At 39.2% G+C, this 18,645-nt stretch overlaps 2 protein-coding genes across 3 annotated transcripts in view; one reads left to right on the forward strand and one right to left on the reverse strand.

Annotated features, from left to right (window-relative positions):
- Positions 1-12,749, forward strand: part of LOC121655501 (inositol polyphosphate-5-phosphatase A) — a 161,901-nt gene extending 149,152 nt beyond the window's left edge. The window contains exons 13-16 of one of the 2 annotated variants that reach the window (XM_042010199.1): positions 6,661-6,772; positions 9,870-9,938; positions 10,459-10,546; positions 10,901-12,749. In XM_042010199.1, coding sequence (XP_041866133.1) covers positions 6,661-6,772; positions 9,870-9,938; positions 10,459-10,539 — 262 coding nt within the window. In that variant the 3' untranslated portion in view covers positions 10,540-10,546; positions 10,901-12,749. The remainder of the gene's footprint in view (positions 1-6,660; positions 6,773-9,869; positions 9,939-10,458; positions 10,547-10,900) is intronic. The other variant, XM_042010198.1, reaches the window with a different exon arrangement.
- A 1,326-nt stretch (positions 12,750-14,075) lies between these two features.
- On the reverse strand, positions 14,076-17,073 carry nkx6.2 (NK6 homeobox 2). The gene is made up of 3 exons (XM_042010200.1): positions 16,219-17,073; positions 15,666-15,838; positions 14,076-15,419 (listed from the first exon to the last, which is right to left on the reverse strand). Exons 1-3 carry the CDS (start codon positions 16,646-16,648, stop codon positions 15,171-15,173), a joined length of 852 nt encoding a protein of 283 aa, XP_041866134.1. The 5' UTR covers positions 16,649-17,073; the 3' UTR covers positions 14,076-15,170.
- Between the last annotated feature and the right edge of the window lie 1,572 nt (positions 17,074-18,645).

Raw genomic sequence — 18,645 nt, forward strand, 5'->3', positions numbered from 1 at the left:
AGCATGAATGAATGAGCTCTCGATGGTTGCTGGAGGGTCTCAATGTGTGACCGTACGGACATGTATCATCTGCAAAGTGGCCAGTAGCACCAAAGAAAGGATTAGTTATTGGACAAATTGTTTTACCTCAATGATACATAAATAAGTTATTTAAAAAAATAAAAACATTGATGACATTTGCAAATATTTAGTCTCAACCAATCATGTTTTAAGTGAACTTTTCTCCTGTTTAAATTAAAGCAGCTTTAATGTTGGAAAATGGGATGTATATGTAAAAGACAAAGTAAACCCTTTTTTAATTCTATCAAGAGATGGTTAGAAATCATCTGGTCCTTTGAAAGTCGTATATTTATGTAAATACAATCTCAGATAAACAACAAAATATTTCTCTAACAAAAACTGAATCAAATACAGAAGCAGTATTACTGCTTCCTTAGAAGCCAAAGTACCAGCTGGTTCCTGCTGATTAAATGCACTTGATTAATTGATCATAGAAGAAATAGATGTTTAAGTTTGCTGATCTGAAGCATTCACAATGCCAAGGAGGAAAGACATCAGAAATGATCTTGGAGAAGTAGTTGTTGCTGTCTATGAATCAGGGAAGGTTTTTAAGGTGTGGAGGTCGATTTTAATCTCTGGTTATACAATGTGTTCCTACTTAGATTTGATTGACCAATAATGTTCTCAGTTCTGTTTTTTATGATATGCATTTCGACATGATTGTTGTCAACATGACATAGATGTCTCACTCTTGCTTAGGACAATAAAAACCCAGGATGGGGTGTATCAGGTAGGAAACTAACAATGTGTAGACAGATGATGATGCAATTACTGTTAATTGTTTGTGTGTATGCTGATATCAACAGGAGAAAATAATCTGGTGCTGGCTGTGGTACACAGCATATACACACTGAACACAACATATCAGCACAAACACCTCATACAAACTGTCAGTCACGGTGGTGGAGGGAGGTATAATGATTTAGGCATTAAGTTTGATGGACGGGACCTGGACATCTTGCTATCTTTGAATTGTCAGCCAACTACTTTGTGTATTCTAAAGTCAAATGTGAGCATCAAATTTTAAAAGGTAGTTATATACTTACATACCAGAGGTTAGGGTAGTTGTCTTAACGTAACAGGTAATATAACCATTAGGTGGTTGAGGATGTTTCCGTGTTTTCATTTGTGTACCTGAATCTGTGGATTCCAGGAAGTGCAGCACCACCTTTATTCCAGCTACTGCTGAACTTCGTGGAATCTGTGGATTTCACAAAGTGCAGCACCACCACCCTTCCAGCTAAACAATGGTTGGACTTATCAGTTTAGCCCATTAATTAGTCTTGCTGTTGGAAATAAGGGTCTGATATGAGCTGACAGCCTCTAGCCCACATGTCCTCTCAAGCCGTTTACCTTCCCCGATTAGTTTGTGAGCTCGCTAATCGGACACATTAATCACTTTGGCCTCAGCGCACCATTTGTATGTTTACTCGTGCATTAAGACTTATCTTTATTGGAGGCAAAACAGAGAAGGGAATGGCCTATATTTACACACACACGGGGAATGAGACTTCAATGGTCATTGTAAAGTATTTTTAATCAGCTTTTACAACGGCTGACTGTCATCAAAAATGACTGAACGATACTAAAGTAGTGTTGAAGTGCCTGGGGAAGTTTGCTATCTAGAGGGAGTTCATTCTTTGAAGGAGGTTAAGGGGAAAAGTTGATTTTCTCTCTATCTTTTTAACACCAAAATGACCCCAGGCTTGTTAGTCAATAAAGCTATAACAGAGTCCTGTTAGAAGAATTGTTCCCAGACCGTCCTCAGGAAGCTGGAGCATTCAGGCCACCCTGAAGTCGAGCAGCTTTCCAAGCCCTTTGAAGACTTTGCTCTTTTCCACCCTCACTTTGCCGCTTTCTGTCTGATCCGTCTTTATCCCCTCTCCTCTGCCTCCCTGTCTCTATCTGTTTCACTCATCCTATTCTTTAGGCTCTCTTTTATCCCAGGATCACTCCTTTAGCTCTTTGATTAGCATACCAAAACCTCCGTGCATTTCCCCCATGGTTTGAGTGTTATTAATGCTAATTGGAGGCAGGGAACTTCTTTAAGTAGCTCACTGTATGTCTGTTTGTACACCTGGTAGGGGGGCTGTGTGTTGAGCCTGATGAGATCATCCTATGCTTCATCCTTAAGCCCTTACATAAAAGCAGTCACATACAAAAATATGGCTTTTACCAACCGTATCTGGTATCATCTCGACATATACGTGTATGTGAAGACGTTTATTAAGAATTAATGTCACTGAGGTCTCTTCTGCTTCTACAATGTATCATTTCAGTTCTGGTTTTCCAGTCTTCATCTGTGCTTCAATAGTTTTATGATGGAAGCACTGAAGCTCTACATTTCATTAACTAATCTGCACTAAAAACCAATTGAGCCCAGGCAGTAATTAACATTAAGATCATTCATTTTCACTTGATGGATTTTAGGAAGGAATCCCAGAGAGCAGAATAAAAGAATGTTGATATTTTGTAATTACAAATGCAAACCAAAAACACAGAAAACTACAGGATGCTACACCTGTAAGCATTCATGGAGCAAGCATGCACGTGGATGAGTCGAGATGCTCACATTTATAGATTGATGAGCTGCAGCTTCAGCTGTTCAATGACCGAAGCCTATTTTTGATAATGAACCGGAAATCAATGATGTGTTTAATTGCTTGTAGAAAATGAGACAAGATCAAGACCTCCTCAGTAAAATCTTGTACCAGAAAGTCTGATTCTTATAACTGTGGGTTAAATTTTAACAAAGAAAATCAGTAATATACACTTTTAGGAAAACCTGTTCAATTACTGACACACACAGCTAAATAATTTTAAGTTACAACAAATAGTTAAGATGATCTGATCATTTCAGAAACTGAAATCTGTTGATCTACTGGGATTTTCACACACAACCATCTCTAGGGTTTTCAGAGGATGGTCTGAAGAAGAGAAAATATCCAGTGAGCAGCAGTTGTCTGTAACAAAATGTCTTGTTGTCTGAGGTCAGAGGAGAATGGACAGACTGGTTGGAGATGATAGAAAGGCAACAGGAAGTCAAATAAGCACTGGTTCCAACCAAGATATGCAGAACAGCATCTCTGAACACACAACACTTCCAAGCTTGAAGCAGATGGGCTACAGCAGCAGAAGACCACACCAGGTGTCTCCTGTCAGCTAAGAACAGGAAACTGAGGCTACAATTCACACACATTCACCAACACTGGACAATAGAAGATGGAGAAATGTTGCTGGTCGGATGAGTCTCCATTTCAGCTCCACATTAAGATGCTAGGCTCATAATTTGGTGGAAACATCATGAAACATGGATCCATCCTGCCTTGGATCAGTGGTTCAGGCTGCTGGTGGTGTAATGATGTGGGGGACCTACAGCCTACCAGAGTATTGTTTCTGACCATGTCCATCCCTTTATGACCACAGTGTAGCATCTTCTGATGCTACTTCCAGCAGGATAATGCACCATGTCACAAAGCTCAAATCATCTGAAACTGCTTTCTAGAACATGACAATGAGTTCACTGGACTCTAAAGGCCTCCACAGTCACCAGATCTCAGTTCAGTAGAGCAGCTTTGGGATGTGGTGGAACGGGAGATTCTCATCATGGATGCAGCTGACAAACCTGCAGCAACTGTGTGATGCTGTCATGTCAGTAAGGAGCAAAACCTCTGAGGAATGTTTCCACCATCATGTTGAATCTATGACACCAAGAATTAAGGCAATTCTGGAAAAAAAAGTGGTCTAACCTGATTCTAGAGGCAGATGAGTGTATGTAGACCTTCCTGATGAGCAAGAGGTTTGATCAAAATATGAGATGTTGAATGTTTGACTCTCAGTTTAGTACAAAAGCTTCTAAATGAAGCCACTGGCCTCTGACCAAAATGTTAAAAATTCCTCTCAAAATTTTGAATATCATAAACACAAAGCTGTTTTTGTTTGTTGTGCCAAAAATCGATTGATCTACACCGATGCATCGACTCAGAAACATCGATCAGAGATACAATAATCATTTGCATGATGCGCTCAAGTAAGAACACGTGGATGTGTTTATATTGCCTAATTTAATATATATAAAAAGATGATATCGAAAGGTGTGGAGTGTAGATTTATAAGGTCAAACTGTACTAACTTGGATATTATAACCAGGTTGTAAAAATATTTGGTTTGAGAGTTAGGTTTACATTATATCCTGCTTTAAAATATTCAAATAGATATTTATTCTTTCAGTTTTCTTTTACATGTGGACATTTTAAAGCTCAACATACAGAATGTGTGTGTGTCTGTTTTTCCTAAAGGAACAAATTGTTTTTAATCTAAATGTCTGAGATCAGGAAGGAAAACTTTACATATGAGTGGAAGTGATTGTGTTGTATCAGCATTTAATTTCTGAATCTAATCAAAATGAGATCATGAGAGAATCTGTGATATCTGCAAACATAAAGATTGAAACATTTTCCATTTAATTGAAATATTATATTGTCATTAAACTTGATTTGTATTGATATTCATGGCTCCAGGAACACAAATTATACAGATATTTTTCCTGTCAGGGCTGATTTATTTTTATTAAATGTCTCACCGACGAACAGATTTACCATCAAATGCGGCACATGCTTTCATGTCTTATTAAAATACACGTTTATGTGTAAACCTGATACTCAGATAAAAACTTCAGATCAGACAGCATTTCTGTGTTTTTCACTCAAATGCAGAATAAAGCTTTCTGCCTGGATTAGATGCTGTTTGCTGTAGAAACTGCAGAGAACTCAGACCACAACCAGAACTAGTGTAATGACATTAGCTTTAGCAGCAGTGATCTGAATGCACAAATATTGAAAGAACTGAATAAAAACTACAATTGAATGGATAATCTAATCTGCTTTAGCACAAAGTCCAATTAAGCTATCCGGTCTCGGCAAGTGTGATGAATCAGAAGCTGAGTGTGTGTGTTTATTTTACCATTAGGGTACCAGCATCCTGAAAGAAGAGGCACTTTGTGTCATGCTACAGTTAGCATGCGTGGCACTGAAGGAGCAAATGGGATTGGTATTACAGTATGTAAGCCTGGTGTTACATCCTGATGAGCGCAGACAAACAAATTGGATTGGTGGCGTGTAAATCTGAAGCAGTTTGATGAGCCGAAGGGGCAAATTGAATTCTCAACAATGTAAATCTGTATCAGCTCGATGGCTCCCCGCCCGACTCCCGCCGCTTAAATCATGTGATTGTTTCCTGCTGCTCCCAGACACAATCTCTCACAGCCATTTGCAGCAGCGCCTAATCTGTTTTTGATAAGCGTGTGGGGATGTAGCTATACATATGGGCACCTGAATCTCCCTCTGGCCTGCTCCGCCTGAATCGCACTTGTTCATTCTTTCTTTTCTTATTTTATTCTCCCCCTCTCTTTCTCAAACACACACACAACCTGTACAGTTGGCAGAGAAAGGCTGCTCTGATAGAGCCATCCATGGATGTTGGTTTAAGAGATTACGCAGATGATTGGTCATATTAATGGACCTCCTGTTTCCATGAGAAAATATTTTGAAGTCTTCCTCCGATTACTTCTCTCATTTAATCTTTTCTTGATGGGGACCATTTATTTTGTCTCCTATTTGAAACCCCCCCCCCTCAAAAATTTACTATATTTTTACGATCATGGTTTCAAAAGGAAGTTGAGACACGTGAGCACATTAGTTAAATTGAAAACCAGATAGCGGCCCAATTCATCTTGGAATGAGTAAAGTCGTGTCCGATGAGGAATTGTGTAAAATGGAAGCTTAAAAACACTGAACCTGAGCAGTTTTAGAAAAGTTTAAAAAGAGGTAAATATTTCAGGAGCCCATCAGCCGATGTTGATAATCAACACCTTTATGAATGAGTCAGGAGAGTCCAGCGAAAAGCCCCCAAGTTCACCTTAGAAACACCACGAGGATCCAGAAAGAAGGGAAGCCCAAGATAGTCTATGATAGGAAGAGTGACTACCTCACTATAAAAACCTCCTTCGCGACTCATTTCAAACAAAGGCAGTCATGGAAGAAACATTAGTAAAGTTTTATTGGAGCTGGAATAAAACTTTTCACCACAAAACAGCATAAGCAAGACATGATTTCTGATTCTGTGATTTTTTTTTTAATGCTTCTCTTTGGCTGCTTTGTGTCCCACAAGGATGAAACAGAGATCTCTGTGATCAGCAGAGTCTCTGCTTTCACGTGACACCTCGTTTCTGTGGTTTGCTTAAAGTGGAGACGTTAGCAGAAGCTCTTAAGTGGACAGTGATGTCATGTTTTTGTTAGATTCCCATATAATTGCTCAGGGTTTGAATTGTGTTCTGTTTGGAAGCCAATGCCTTGTAGTCTGTCAGCTGAGTTTCTCATGATTTTACTGTGCTACATGTAAGGATTGGCGCTTCCTAGTATGTGCAAAGATCGTCTGTACAGCATGTATCTCAAACTGTGCCCTTCACAGGGGGCTCTAGCCCAGAAGCGGTGTCATATTTACTGGTTTCCCTTTCCTGTTCAGCTCTTTACCAAGAATAAAAGTTCTGTTTTACTTTGATTAGACTGAAATATTTGTTTGTTTGTTCTTTTGTTTCTTCAGTTATCCATACAGTGAAGACAGCAATCAGGGGAAGCAGTACATGAACACCAGATGTCCCGCCTGGTGTGACCGAATCCTCATGTCTTCCTCTGCCAGAGACCTGGTCATAAAGGTGAGCCTCACCACCTCCTCTTGTTTAGTCTTTTATATATATATAAATCTTACTCTTTTCATGTTTAATATTTAGAAGCCATCATCAATAATGTCTCACCATTTTCTCACTATTTTGTTTTAAACCTCCATCCCTGATCTCCATCACCCGTCTGCTCCGTGTGGTCTCACAGATGGAAGGATGAGGTTTCTGTGAATATTCATTTGGAGCTCTAACCAGATAGTATATATGTAGAGTTCCACCGGGCCCCATTTTCTTCATAAAACCACCGATCTGTCGCCTCCCTCAGAGAGTAGAACCCTGCCTGGCTTCAGATCCACCCCAGAATTACAAACTCCAGCCCAATCTGCCACCTCTCTCCTCCCCCCACCTCCACATTTCCTCCTACAGTCGACGCTGCAGTCTGTTCACTCTTGACTCGGTATTTTGTTTGCTAGATTACTTGGAAAATCCAACCTGCAGCCAAGCAGCGTTTTCCCAGATTTGGTTAACTCCTGTTTTCCACAAGACAAACACAGTCTGAACTGGAGGGCTGCTGTTGGCCCGACCAGCAAAAGAAAAGAGCTCATTTTTCTACATTTAAACTGAACTGTGTCTTTAGAGGACGTGTTCCTGGAACAGCCAGGCTTTCATCTGTTAATGTCCAGTACCGGTCCACAGCAGGAGGCCTCTCAGGAAGTTTGGCTTTCTTTTGTCCTCCACAAATGACAGATTCCTTCCTGATCTTTCTTCTTTTCGGACCGAGGACTGCATCAAGCTTTAGCATTTTAATACAATAAGTAAAAAAAATAAAGACTTTGAAGTATTTTTTTAAAAAAAGCTACCTGCTGTGTGTTTTCACCCACTTAATGTGTCAAAATTATGTAGACACACAGCTGCTTTGTTGTTTGCTCCCCCTGCCTCAAGTACCGGCTAATTGCTGGTAATGCAGGGAGAGAGTGGGACAGTTAGTGCCTCTGCAGATTGGCTGATGATTCACTGAGCACACACTCTGAGGCCCAGAGCGTTACAGATTGTTGAGACATGGGCCTGTAAACAGCCCGGCGTGCAGCGTCATCTATCATGGCACGGTCGGTTAACTCGCCATCATGTTATTTTCTGCTTGCCGAGCCCTAACACGCCAAAGGTTGCCCGCTGGCTGTGCGGCGCGGCACCAGCTCCGGGAGCGCCGGTAATGAATGTTTAGCCGAGCGAGCGCTCCCTCCCTGCCAGAGGGCCCCGGGTAATTTGTTTATCTGTCTAAAGATTACGCAGCCCGAACATCCACAATTTTATGCTGCCTTTGTAAATTATCAAGTGTGTGTTTGATGAATGTATCTCAGCAACCAGGAGGGAGTGGGAGGGGGAGGCGTTTCAAGTAGAGAGGTGGCAGTGCGTGGCCCGCTGGGAAAGGTAGTGAGGTGGAGGCTCGGCGTGCTGACCCCACTCAGCTGCAGGATTGGGCTGAAGTTAATTTGGATTTTGCTCTATGGTTCATTCTAAAGCTCTCTGTCTCCTTCTGAAGTGTGGGTACAGATCTGTGAGTGTGTGTGTGTGTGTGTGTGTGTGTAGTGGGGGGCGGATATTTAAAAAGTCTTTAGTTCAACCAGACGAGTGTGATTTATACTCCAGTCTGCAGATTTGTGTGTGTGTGTTGGATTCTTTGTGTGCAGAAAGACAAAAACACGAATCTCTCAGATTACACTTGCAGTATGTGTGTGTGTGTGTTTGTAAATTAGCTCCGGTTTTATCTGTCTTCAATGCCCCGTCCACAACTTCAAAGATAAAAACTGAGCTGAGGGAGAATCTGTAAGAACAAACCTGATGATTGTTACCTTTCTTTGTTTTTAATGCCATCATTTAGAAATGTGCAGAAGTCTGTAGCAACCCCTCAGTGTAACATTTTTACATTTAGCTTCTATGCTTGATCATTCATTCTACCTTTCTTCTCTTTCAAAAAGTTTCCCTTGACATTTGCTGCTTTTTCATTCATTTTCAGTCTAATTCGCGTATCTGAGCATTTTCAGAGGAATCAGTTTTGCTAGTTAAGCATTTACACTGATTTACTAACCATTCAAGTATAAAAAGATCTGTCATGTCGACACATCAGCCAACAAGATCTTCACACCGTTTCTTTCTAGTAGCAAAAAAACAAAAAAAGAGAGAGAAGTTAACAAAGTTTGATAGTTTAAAAATAAAAAGTATCTTTAGCAGTTGAACAGGATGTGGAAGTGATGCCCTTAAAAACAGGTAAAAAAAAAAATCCAGTAAAGTCCTGACAGGACCTTAGACATGCATCTGGTCCGTCTGCTGTTCACTGAAGCCTCATTAGAACTGGTCTGCATGAAGGATGGATGTCAAGAAGCATTTCTCAAGGAGCAGAAACATGGGGAACACACATCAAAGTGGACTGAAAGTCAGTAACAACAGGTCTGATGGAGGATGAATCCTCCCCAGAACCTGGACCTGAACATTACTGAAGCAGAGTGGGATCATCTGGACCGAAAACAGAACAAAAAACAAAAACATCCAAAAAAGAAAGTCCTTCAAGAAGTCTGGAGACCTGTTCCTAAAGTCTAAGAGGTTCAGACTGTGTTGAAGAATGAATACAGTCAAGATGATTTTTAAGCTCGTTATCGTACATACTTTACATCCTACACACTTTTCAACAGTTCACCAGCTTTCTGTTTTTCTGACTCTATACATAAGTAAAAGTTAGAGATTTTCAACTTTCAGGTGAAATTTACAGAAAATGTATAAAGTTGATGCTCTGATATTTTCAGCAGTGAGTAAACCACAACATAAAGGTCAAAGTCTCAGTAACGTGTGTGTTAGCTGTGGTCTTGGTCTGACGACGTCTGAATGTGATCGGGGTGATGAAGAGGACTGCATCAGAAAACTGTGACAAACTACAAATCTGTGAAATCAATGAAGGAGATAAAAAATGGAACAAATTGACACAACTAGATAAATAAGAAATGTTCAGTTTTCACACTCATTACGTAAACTGGAAACCACTGTGTGTGTGTGTGTGCTGATCTGTCATTTTAATGTGACTAATAACACAATCTGTCCTTCACATGTGCATCACAAAACGTCTGATTTTGTGTCTCTGCAGCCTGAGAATGAAGACAAGTCTATAGTGTATGATAACATTGGGCCCAATGTCTGCATGGGGGACCACAAGGTAACAACAGGGGCTCGGCCCACATGTACACGTGTTGTGTTGTGATGTGATGTGATGTAACTGAATATTCTTATTAGTTTTTTTCTGGATGTAAACTTGCTTTAACTGTTAAAACCTCACCAATGTTGTCGTGTTAACGGTTTAGATTTAATGAACTTTACAGATATTTTTTGTGTAACTTCAGCCGATGCAGTCGGTCAGAGGCGCCTTGAGTCCAGTCTGTCCTCATGCACAGGACAGAGAGGTGTGTGTGTGTGCAAGCTGACCCCAGTAACTGACAGATAACCACACACCAGTGCTAAAATCCCGGCCGCCACTGTTTAGAAAATGTCCGATGTAGTTAGCACACAGGCCCAAAAATGCAGGGCGCTGGTATGTGAGTTTAACCTGCGTGCCATCGCTGCTCACCAGGGGAAGAAGGGGAGGTGTGTGTCGTCTTTCACGAGAGCACTAAAAAGAAGTCTTCAACTTGAATTTTGTCTTATTTTCTGACTGTGGTTTGTCTCTGTCCCCCCACCAGCCTGTCTTCCTGTCCTTCCGAATAACAGCGGGGGCAGGTAAACCTAATGCAAATAAGCACAAGTGTTGTGTGGTGCAGTGATTTCGTGGTAAATATTCTTTTTTCTTTCTTACAATTCTTCCCATTGTTTGCCACTGTTTGATTTGATTTGCTTGATTCTTCATTACCTTTGCAAAAAAATGCTTCTCTCGGGGAGGGGGGCAAACGCCCCCACAAACCTGCCTGATGAGTTTTATTTAAGGATAAAACTTGAGAAGAGAAATGTGTAAAACTGCAGATTGCTTAAAATGCAAGTCATTTTAAGACATTAACACACAAGCTAGTGCTTTGTTTTGTATTTGAACTAAAACAAAAACATCCTGGAGATGATGTGTTTGATTTACATTCATTTTTGATATGAAGAAATAAACTATTCCTTTTTTTCCCCTTTTTTTCTCCACAGGAAAGTATTGCCAAAGGGGGGAGAACATATTCAGTGAAGCACCTCTGTGAGAAGACAGGAGAAAAAAAGAAACAACCACACACACGCACAAACACACACTTATTGCACAAGCACACACTGAAGAACGTAGACAAACTTTTTTTTCAGCAGCGCTGACCAGTCGCCTGGACACGCCTCATCCATGCGAAAACGCAACCGTTTTCCTCTCCATAAAACACTTGTCGAGATGTGGACGAGCACCCGAGGGCCCCGGCTCCAGACGCACATCGCTGACCTCACTGTTGCCATGCAACCCCAAAAAGAAGGAAAAAAAAGACGGACAGACGACTCGTTTCCATGCCACAGCCTCATTGCCAAAACTCTAATTGAAATCAGTCATACTACGTACTTTTAGACACCGTACCGGCCATTTTTAGGTATGCCTCTATGTATAGACGCTACTTTCCATACAATATGTAAGGTGTTTTAAAAAAAGAAAAGTGCAATGCAAAAAAAGTTGTATATCTATATTGTTAGGTTTATTTGTACATTTGACAGTATAACATAGAGCCTTTAATGGTTTTAGTGCCGTTCTCTTCTCTGACCAAACTTTGTGGTCCTTGTTGGAATAGGTAGAAATCTGAGTTTACTTCAAATATGTATATCTATCTATCTATATAAATATATCTATAGATATAAATATCTATATCTATAGATAGGAGATGCTGTTTTTGGTTTTGTTTTTGAGTTGTGTTCAGAACACACAGCTATGCCTGACACATAAGTGGAGTTTTTGTTTTATATGCTGTACTTTTTAAAAGAGATAATTTATAATTCTTACCAAAACGTTGATGCTGACGTGTGTGCAGAAAAACAAAAGCAACTGCGAAGGTGTTCCTGTAGCCACAGAGACCTTCAGATAAGTCTGTTCAAGAAGAGAAGCAGCAGAAAAACTATTCGGTGATTTATTGCCTATCCAAGAATGTTTTAAGCAGTGCCATAGACCATGCAAATATATATGTATGTGTGTATATATATATATATATATATGTATATATGTATATATGTATATATATATATACATATATATGTATATATATGTATATATATATATATATATATATATAAATGATAATGTTTCCTATTTAGCACTCATGTTATGTCCTTATTATTCTTACTCTAACTTATTTCTATAATATTATGGTTCTGAATGTGATATTTTAGATAGGCTTGGGTGTCCTTAAAAATGTAAAGTTTTTTTTTTTTGTCTGTTTTTGTTACTGCATTATGGTGCCAAGTATCCTACACAGATATGAAGTGTGTAAGAGTTGTAAAATTCTTCATTCTGTCCGTAAAAAGGTGTTGATTATGAAATGTAAGAAAAACGAGAGAAACTCTAAAGAAAAGCAGGGAAACTTGCTTTTTATCTTGTGTATGTAGCCTTCAGCAGCCTGCAAACGTCTGGAGCATTACAGGCGATGACAGCATTTCTTTCTTTCTTTCTTTTCTTTTTTTATTTCCTCTACCACACTACAGGTGTCAGACTGATCCTCTGTGACTTTTTTGTTTTTATCTGAATCACCCACAAGTTGTGTTTTGCCTGCAGTTCATGTCCACATGCATGATTTTGTTTGTAGGCAGAGTTTAGAAAAAAGGAAAAAGGCCTTGCTTGTATTTTTTCTTTTTTTATTATGTTTTTCTTTTTTTGTTCCTGCTGGTCATTGTGAGTTTGCTGTAGGAGTATAAGCTGCAGTTTTTTCTTCACTCCATCTAATAAAAGCAGATAGAGATTTTATTCTAGCCCCTTTGGACGGCCTGGCCTCAACTGTAGGTGATGCAGTTCTCAAGCAATAAAAACCATTAGAGTTCAGCTGCTGCTGTGTCCTGTTTTTTCTCTCATTTTTCACATCGTAAGTCATAAATTCCTCGTTGGTTCTGCAAAATCTACATAATATTACACCAGCAGGGATCAGAGTCATAATTTCCTCTTGTTCTGGAAGATAACATTTGATGAAGATGGGCCTCCAGTATCCAGGAAAAATTACTCCTGTGGGCTTTTAGAGAAGAAAATAAACTTTAACTGTACCATTCATGTTTTATCTACGTCAGAATGTGTTTCCAAAGGATCTTCTGTATACATTAATTTCCATATCAAAAAAGAAAAAATACAAAAAGGGGATTTTAGGACCTTTTTAGTATAAATAGGCAAACCAAGCTTTCATAAAGGATTACAAAAAGAAAAAAAAATGGTTAAAAGCTTTTTAAGCAATTGTAAAAAAAAAAATACTTGTAGAAAAAATGTAAAAGTAAAAAAAAACAAACAAAAAAAAAAACATTAAAATTTAACAATTCTTTTAAGCTGGAAAAGAATTCTTAAAGAATTGAAAGAAAAATCGTAGAAATTGTATCGTCATCATTCTGAAACATAATCAGTCTTGCCAGTTTAATATTATCTCTGCATTATCGCAGAATAAACAAAGTAACTTAAACTTAACTTAAACAAAATAACGTCATAATTACTCTTTTCTGATTGGCTGAAAGCAGCCACTGTTTCTGACCTCCAGCCAGACCACGTCAGGATGTAGTAATCAGATGAGACGGTGGGGGCGCACTTCTGTGCCGCAGCTTCACATTAACATTATCAAATGTTGAAAATAATTAAAGATTTTAAAGACGCTACTATAATGTAATAATGAAGATTGTTTATGTTGGACAGCCTCCATGGAAACTTTAAAATTCATGAATGGGGTGAAAAAAATATAAAAACATTAAAGACAAATAGTTTTTAAAATCTAAAACAATAGTAATTATGTCCACAATATTAATTATAATAGTCAATATATTTGAAGTGTTCTTTTAATAAAATTAAATCTTAATTTATACTTGAAATTAATTATAAATAATTAAAATATTGTTTTTCTAAAAACCAATAATTAAATTCAATTACAGACATTTATTAATTTATTTTTCATTTATAATGAGCTCACACATAAAAACAAACCGATAATAAGACAGAAATGCTTGTTAAATAATTTATTCATAATACAAAGTTTTTTTTCTTCCTATAATTACCGGAAGCAATAATACTTTTTTAAAGATCAACATAAAGAATGCTCCAGTTTTTCCATCCCGCTGCGTGATGAGGTAAAACTCTTCCAAATGAAAAGTGTACTGAGTACTGATGTTAAAACAAGCTGCTTTTTTCTCTCTCTTTTACAATAATTATTTACAGCATTTTGCATCTATCTGTGCGCACGCGAGACTCATAAAATAAAAGGTGGAGGAAATTTTCTGCAAGAATAAAAACGAAGCAGCAGATAAATTTGAGGGAAGGAGGAGGAGGAGGAAGAGGAAGAGGGCTACCGCGTTCCCGCTGCTTAGAACATAACTTATTCAGTAAAAAATATATATACATCCTCACGGCTACAGCGCAAATCACTCACTCGTCTCAAACATGTGATTCTCTTGCCTCTTTAGGACAGTGGATACCCTGGTTAAACTGAGCTTTAGAAGCATCACAGGCCCCGTTTACACCTGCAGTTCTTTTAGGAAAACATGCGTCTGGGATCCGGATCAGTGTGGACTGAAGGGCGAGGGAGCTGTGTGTAAAACCTTTCAGTCAAAAATCAAAAAAATAATAATAAAAAAAAAAGATTGTGTTAAAGCTAAATTTGTGATGAAGCTGTATTTTTTTTTAATAAGTTGCTATTTATTTTTTAAGAATAATTTTTATTGAGATAAAAATTTAAATATAGAAAATGATCGTTTTCTTCAGACAAAATAATATTAATTAAGAATTCTTCTAAAGCTTTTAAACTTGATGTAAAATGGGGGGGGTGTCCTTGTGGCTTAAATGTAAAGAGTCACACACACTGATCCGGACTGTGTGTAAAGAATATTTTTACATTTACATCTGCTGTTAAAACTCCACGTGAGCATCCAAAAGCAACTTCCTTCCTCAGTATATTTGTCCTTTCACCTGACCAACACTTGTCACAATCACTTTTCTTGGAGTCCGGTTCTGAACTTATTTATAGCTCCGTGTCCGCAGGTGGGTCTCTGGCCTCGGTTTGGTGAACTAGTCTTCTGTGCGTCTTTGCGCACACTGTTTTTACGCATTACGCGATTCCCCCTCCCTCTCTCAGACGCATGTTCATAAAAAAAAATCAGGTGAAAACTGGGTCGGAAAAGAGTGCGACAGGTCTCTTGGCTGGACCCTTCTTTTCTTTTCTTTATTTTTTCTTTTGGTCCCCCTCTGCTTTGCTTTGGGCCCCCACCCCAGCTATGGGCATCACAAGGTGTCCGAGCTGTTACTGCACGGGCTGATCAGCGCCAGGTTGGTGGCTTTGTGCTTTTTCAACAGTCTCGTGATTTTCTCGTCATCTGAATTTGGGTCCAGCGGTTTGTTGTACTCGTCGTCGTCCTCGTTATCCGAGCTCTCCTTCATTTTCTCCGTCTCCGAGTCGTGCTTCTTCTTGGCGGAGGCCATTTCTGCTGCGTGTCTCTTCCGCCATTTGGTCCTCCTGTTCTGGAACCAAACCTGTTGAGGAAAGAGAAGCGCACATGATGCTCAACAGGTCCAGGACCGAACAGGTGGATTGGCTCATAATAACAAGAGGAATTAGCTGACAGCAATTCATTACATAGTTAATTAATTAGGGTTTTAACTACATTTGTTGGCCTGTTGAAATTTTACATTTACAGAAATCAAAGTACGTTTAAACCACATAATGTTTCACAAATGTATCAAACGTCTGAGTTTGTTTGTTTTTAATTATTTGTTTACCTTGACTTGACTCTCCGTCATCCCCAAAGAGTAGGCCAGGCGGGCTCTTTCTGGACCGGCCAGGTATTTTGTCTGCTCGAAAGTTTTTTCCAGTGCAAAAATCTGCTGTCCTGAAAATGTCGGTCTGGAGTGTTTCTTCTTGCCATCCTTGTCCACCATGATGCTTGCTTGAGCTAAATAAATAAACATTATAAGGATGTATAATAGTAAATAAGACAACAGATAAAGAAAAAAAAACACAGATGGATTTTACAATGTAATGCTAAATGAGATAAATGAGACAAATATTCCTATGAACTACATTTATTATTATTATTATTATTATTGTTGTTGTTGTTATTGTTATTACTATTATTGTGTGACTGTAAACGTCCTAAGTTTTCTCAAGAGCTTTTTGTCTATGTAGCTGAACTGGCCTATAATACTTACATATAATACTTAATAAATGCTTGAATAAGAGAAAACTCACCTAAAATGAGACAGAGGTTTGTAAAAACATGTTGTAACTTAACAGAGAAAATAAAGGCAAATAATAAAGAAATTCAAAACTTACTCGGACAATGAACCCGCGGATCCCTCCACGGAGAACCCTGCATCACCCCGGGCCAGAAGATGGGCGCCCTCCCCGGCAGCTCGGCCAGGGGTTTGGGATACCGCGACACCGCCGGGCTGAAGTACATCCCCGCCGCTGCGGCAGCCGCGGTGGTAGCCAGGCCGTTTATCCGGGGGAAGCCGGACAGCAGCTGGCCAGCAGTAGTGATGGGTCTCCCCAAGATGTCGCTTATTCCGTGCGGGGTCCCGCCGCCAAGCTGGGAGTTGAGGTTTGACAGCGAAGGCGCTTTGAAGCCCGCCGGGGTCTGCTGCAGCGCGTACGGGAACAGGGACGTCTTCATCTCGGTCATATTGTGCAACGCCGCCAGCGGGGTGCTGCCCAGGACGAAAGCACTCTGCCGGTTAGCCTCCATCTGCCCGACCGCTAACATTTGTGAACATGAACCGCCAATCTCTCTTAAATAAGAAAAAATTGATTTGAACCGTTTAGAGTAAATTAAGGCGCAGATCGGACTGGTCGTAGACTGGAGCCAGGCCACTTTTGACTCTTTCTCCTAAAGAATCCTGGATGAAGAAGAAGACTCGGAAAACTTGAGGAAAAAACCGAACTTGTTGTCTCTTGGGAAGTTGAGAGCCCGATGAAACCCCCAAAATGTCTCTCCGTGTGTTTGTTTTGGTCGCAGTCTGTCAGCTGGGAGGAGGTTGCATACGTCCGCCAAAGGAATCCTCGCGGAAGTCGGACAGTCTGATGATGTTTTTAGTGGTTTTGATGGGCACCATTAAGGGGTCGGCTTGTCTTTCCATAAATTGACTGGCTTTATGCTGGGAGTGGAGCAGGACTCGCTGATAACAGCGCAGCCACCTGCAAGCGCGCTATTCCCATTGGGCAAGGCTGAGTGAGACGGAGCTCTGATTGGAGGAGACAGGAACTCCGTTGCCGGACACGTGCGTTTTTTTCTGAACAAATGCTGCTTTTAAGTGCTGTCGGAAAATAAAACTTCCACAAGGACTGACTGGGTTTATTCCTGTTTAGACACGTATCCAAGAAATGTATTAATAGAACAAGTCAGCTAATATAGCCTAATTTGCGAGAATAAGCATAGTAACGATATACATATAGCATATAGCATTTCTTCCTATAGGCTAATAGACGTTTTCGTTTATTAATTTATAAATATAAATACATTTTCAATACACCATAAAAACTACTTCTTTTATATATATATATATATATATATATATATATATATATATATATATATATATATATATATATATATATATATATATATAATATTTTCTGCGCAAAAAAAGTAAAATGGGAGAAGTTAAAATTCCGGGTACTTTAGTGTCGGAGGAGACCATGAATGCGTCAGCAGCTGCACTCTATTAAGACCTTTAGCAGTGCTGCGTTAATGATCTGTCTCACACTGTGGAAATAATTGTTTTCTTGAAGAACAAAGAATAACCATTTACATTAAAAGCTGTTAATACATATAGTGAGTATATTAAAGGGCAAATTAAACCAAGGAGCCAAGAAACAGATCTTTTTTTGCGAATTGGACGAATATTTCAAGTGAGTTTTATGTAAATTCGGTCTAAAGCAAAAATTGTCTAAATTCGTTTAAATTTAGTTTGTATTAGCTTAATATATTTTTTCCGTGTATATTTTGGTCGCTATTTTACAAACTTTAGCGAATGAGGTCTAATAATTTACTTATTCAAGCCCCGTGAAGGTTACCATCATTTGTTTTACAACAATTATATAGAAGATGCGTTCACTGTTTCATTCCGATTATTGATGAGCAACTTTTTAAACAAATAAAAACACCCAAGTGGGTTTATTATGTGTGGGATAATCTGATGTTTTTTGAGACAAACTATACGTTATTACGGTGAAAGTGTGGGAGAAAGCTTGCCCGACTCCAGTCATCACTCTGAGTGCTGTAATATTTTATGGAGATGTGAGAAGGTTGTAAGAGTGAAATATGGCCACGTTAGCATTTGAAAGGCTTCAGCAAATGCACCTTGCTTCTCATTTGCTCACCGGGGGGAAGATTGTGGGTTTTAAAAGGTTTTCAACGCGAGGTGATTCACAATTCTGACTGTATTTCTCTCAATTTGAAGGGATGCAGCAGGCACGCGGTTTCTAATTCTGTAAATGGGCCTGTATTTCTATCTTATAACCATATATTTTCCTCTGATTATATGCATTCATTTTACTGTCCAGTAAAGGCCCTCTATGCTCTATGGAGTGTTGGGGGGAAAATAAACATCCATAACTTAAGAAGCAAAGCTGACACAATCCTCGCACAACCCCTGCACATTTTTTTCTGGAAATGCCAGCAGGTTAAATATAAAGCAGTTACTGGCCGATCTTTGGGGAGATCAATGACAAAAAGATTGGCACTTTTTCCAGCTCATTTGC

Source organism: Melanotaenia boesemani, chromosome 16 (genome assembly GCF_017639745.1).
Source record: "Melanotaenia boesemani isolate fMelBoe1 chromosome 16, fMelBoe1.pri, whole genome shotgun sequence".
In the NCBI taxonomy this organism is placed as follows: Eukaryota; Metazoa; Chordata; class Actinopteri; order Atheriniformes; family Melanotaeniidae; genus Melanotaenia; species Melanotaenia boesemani.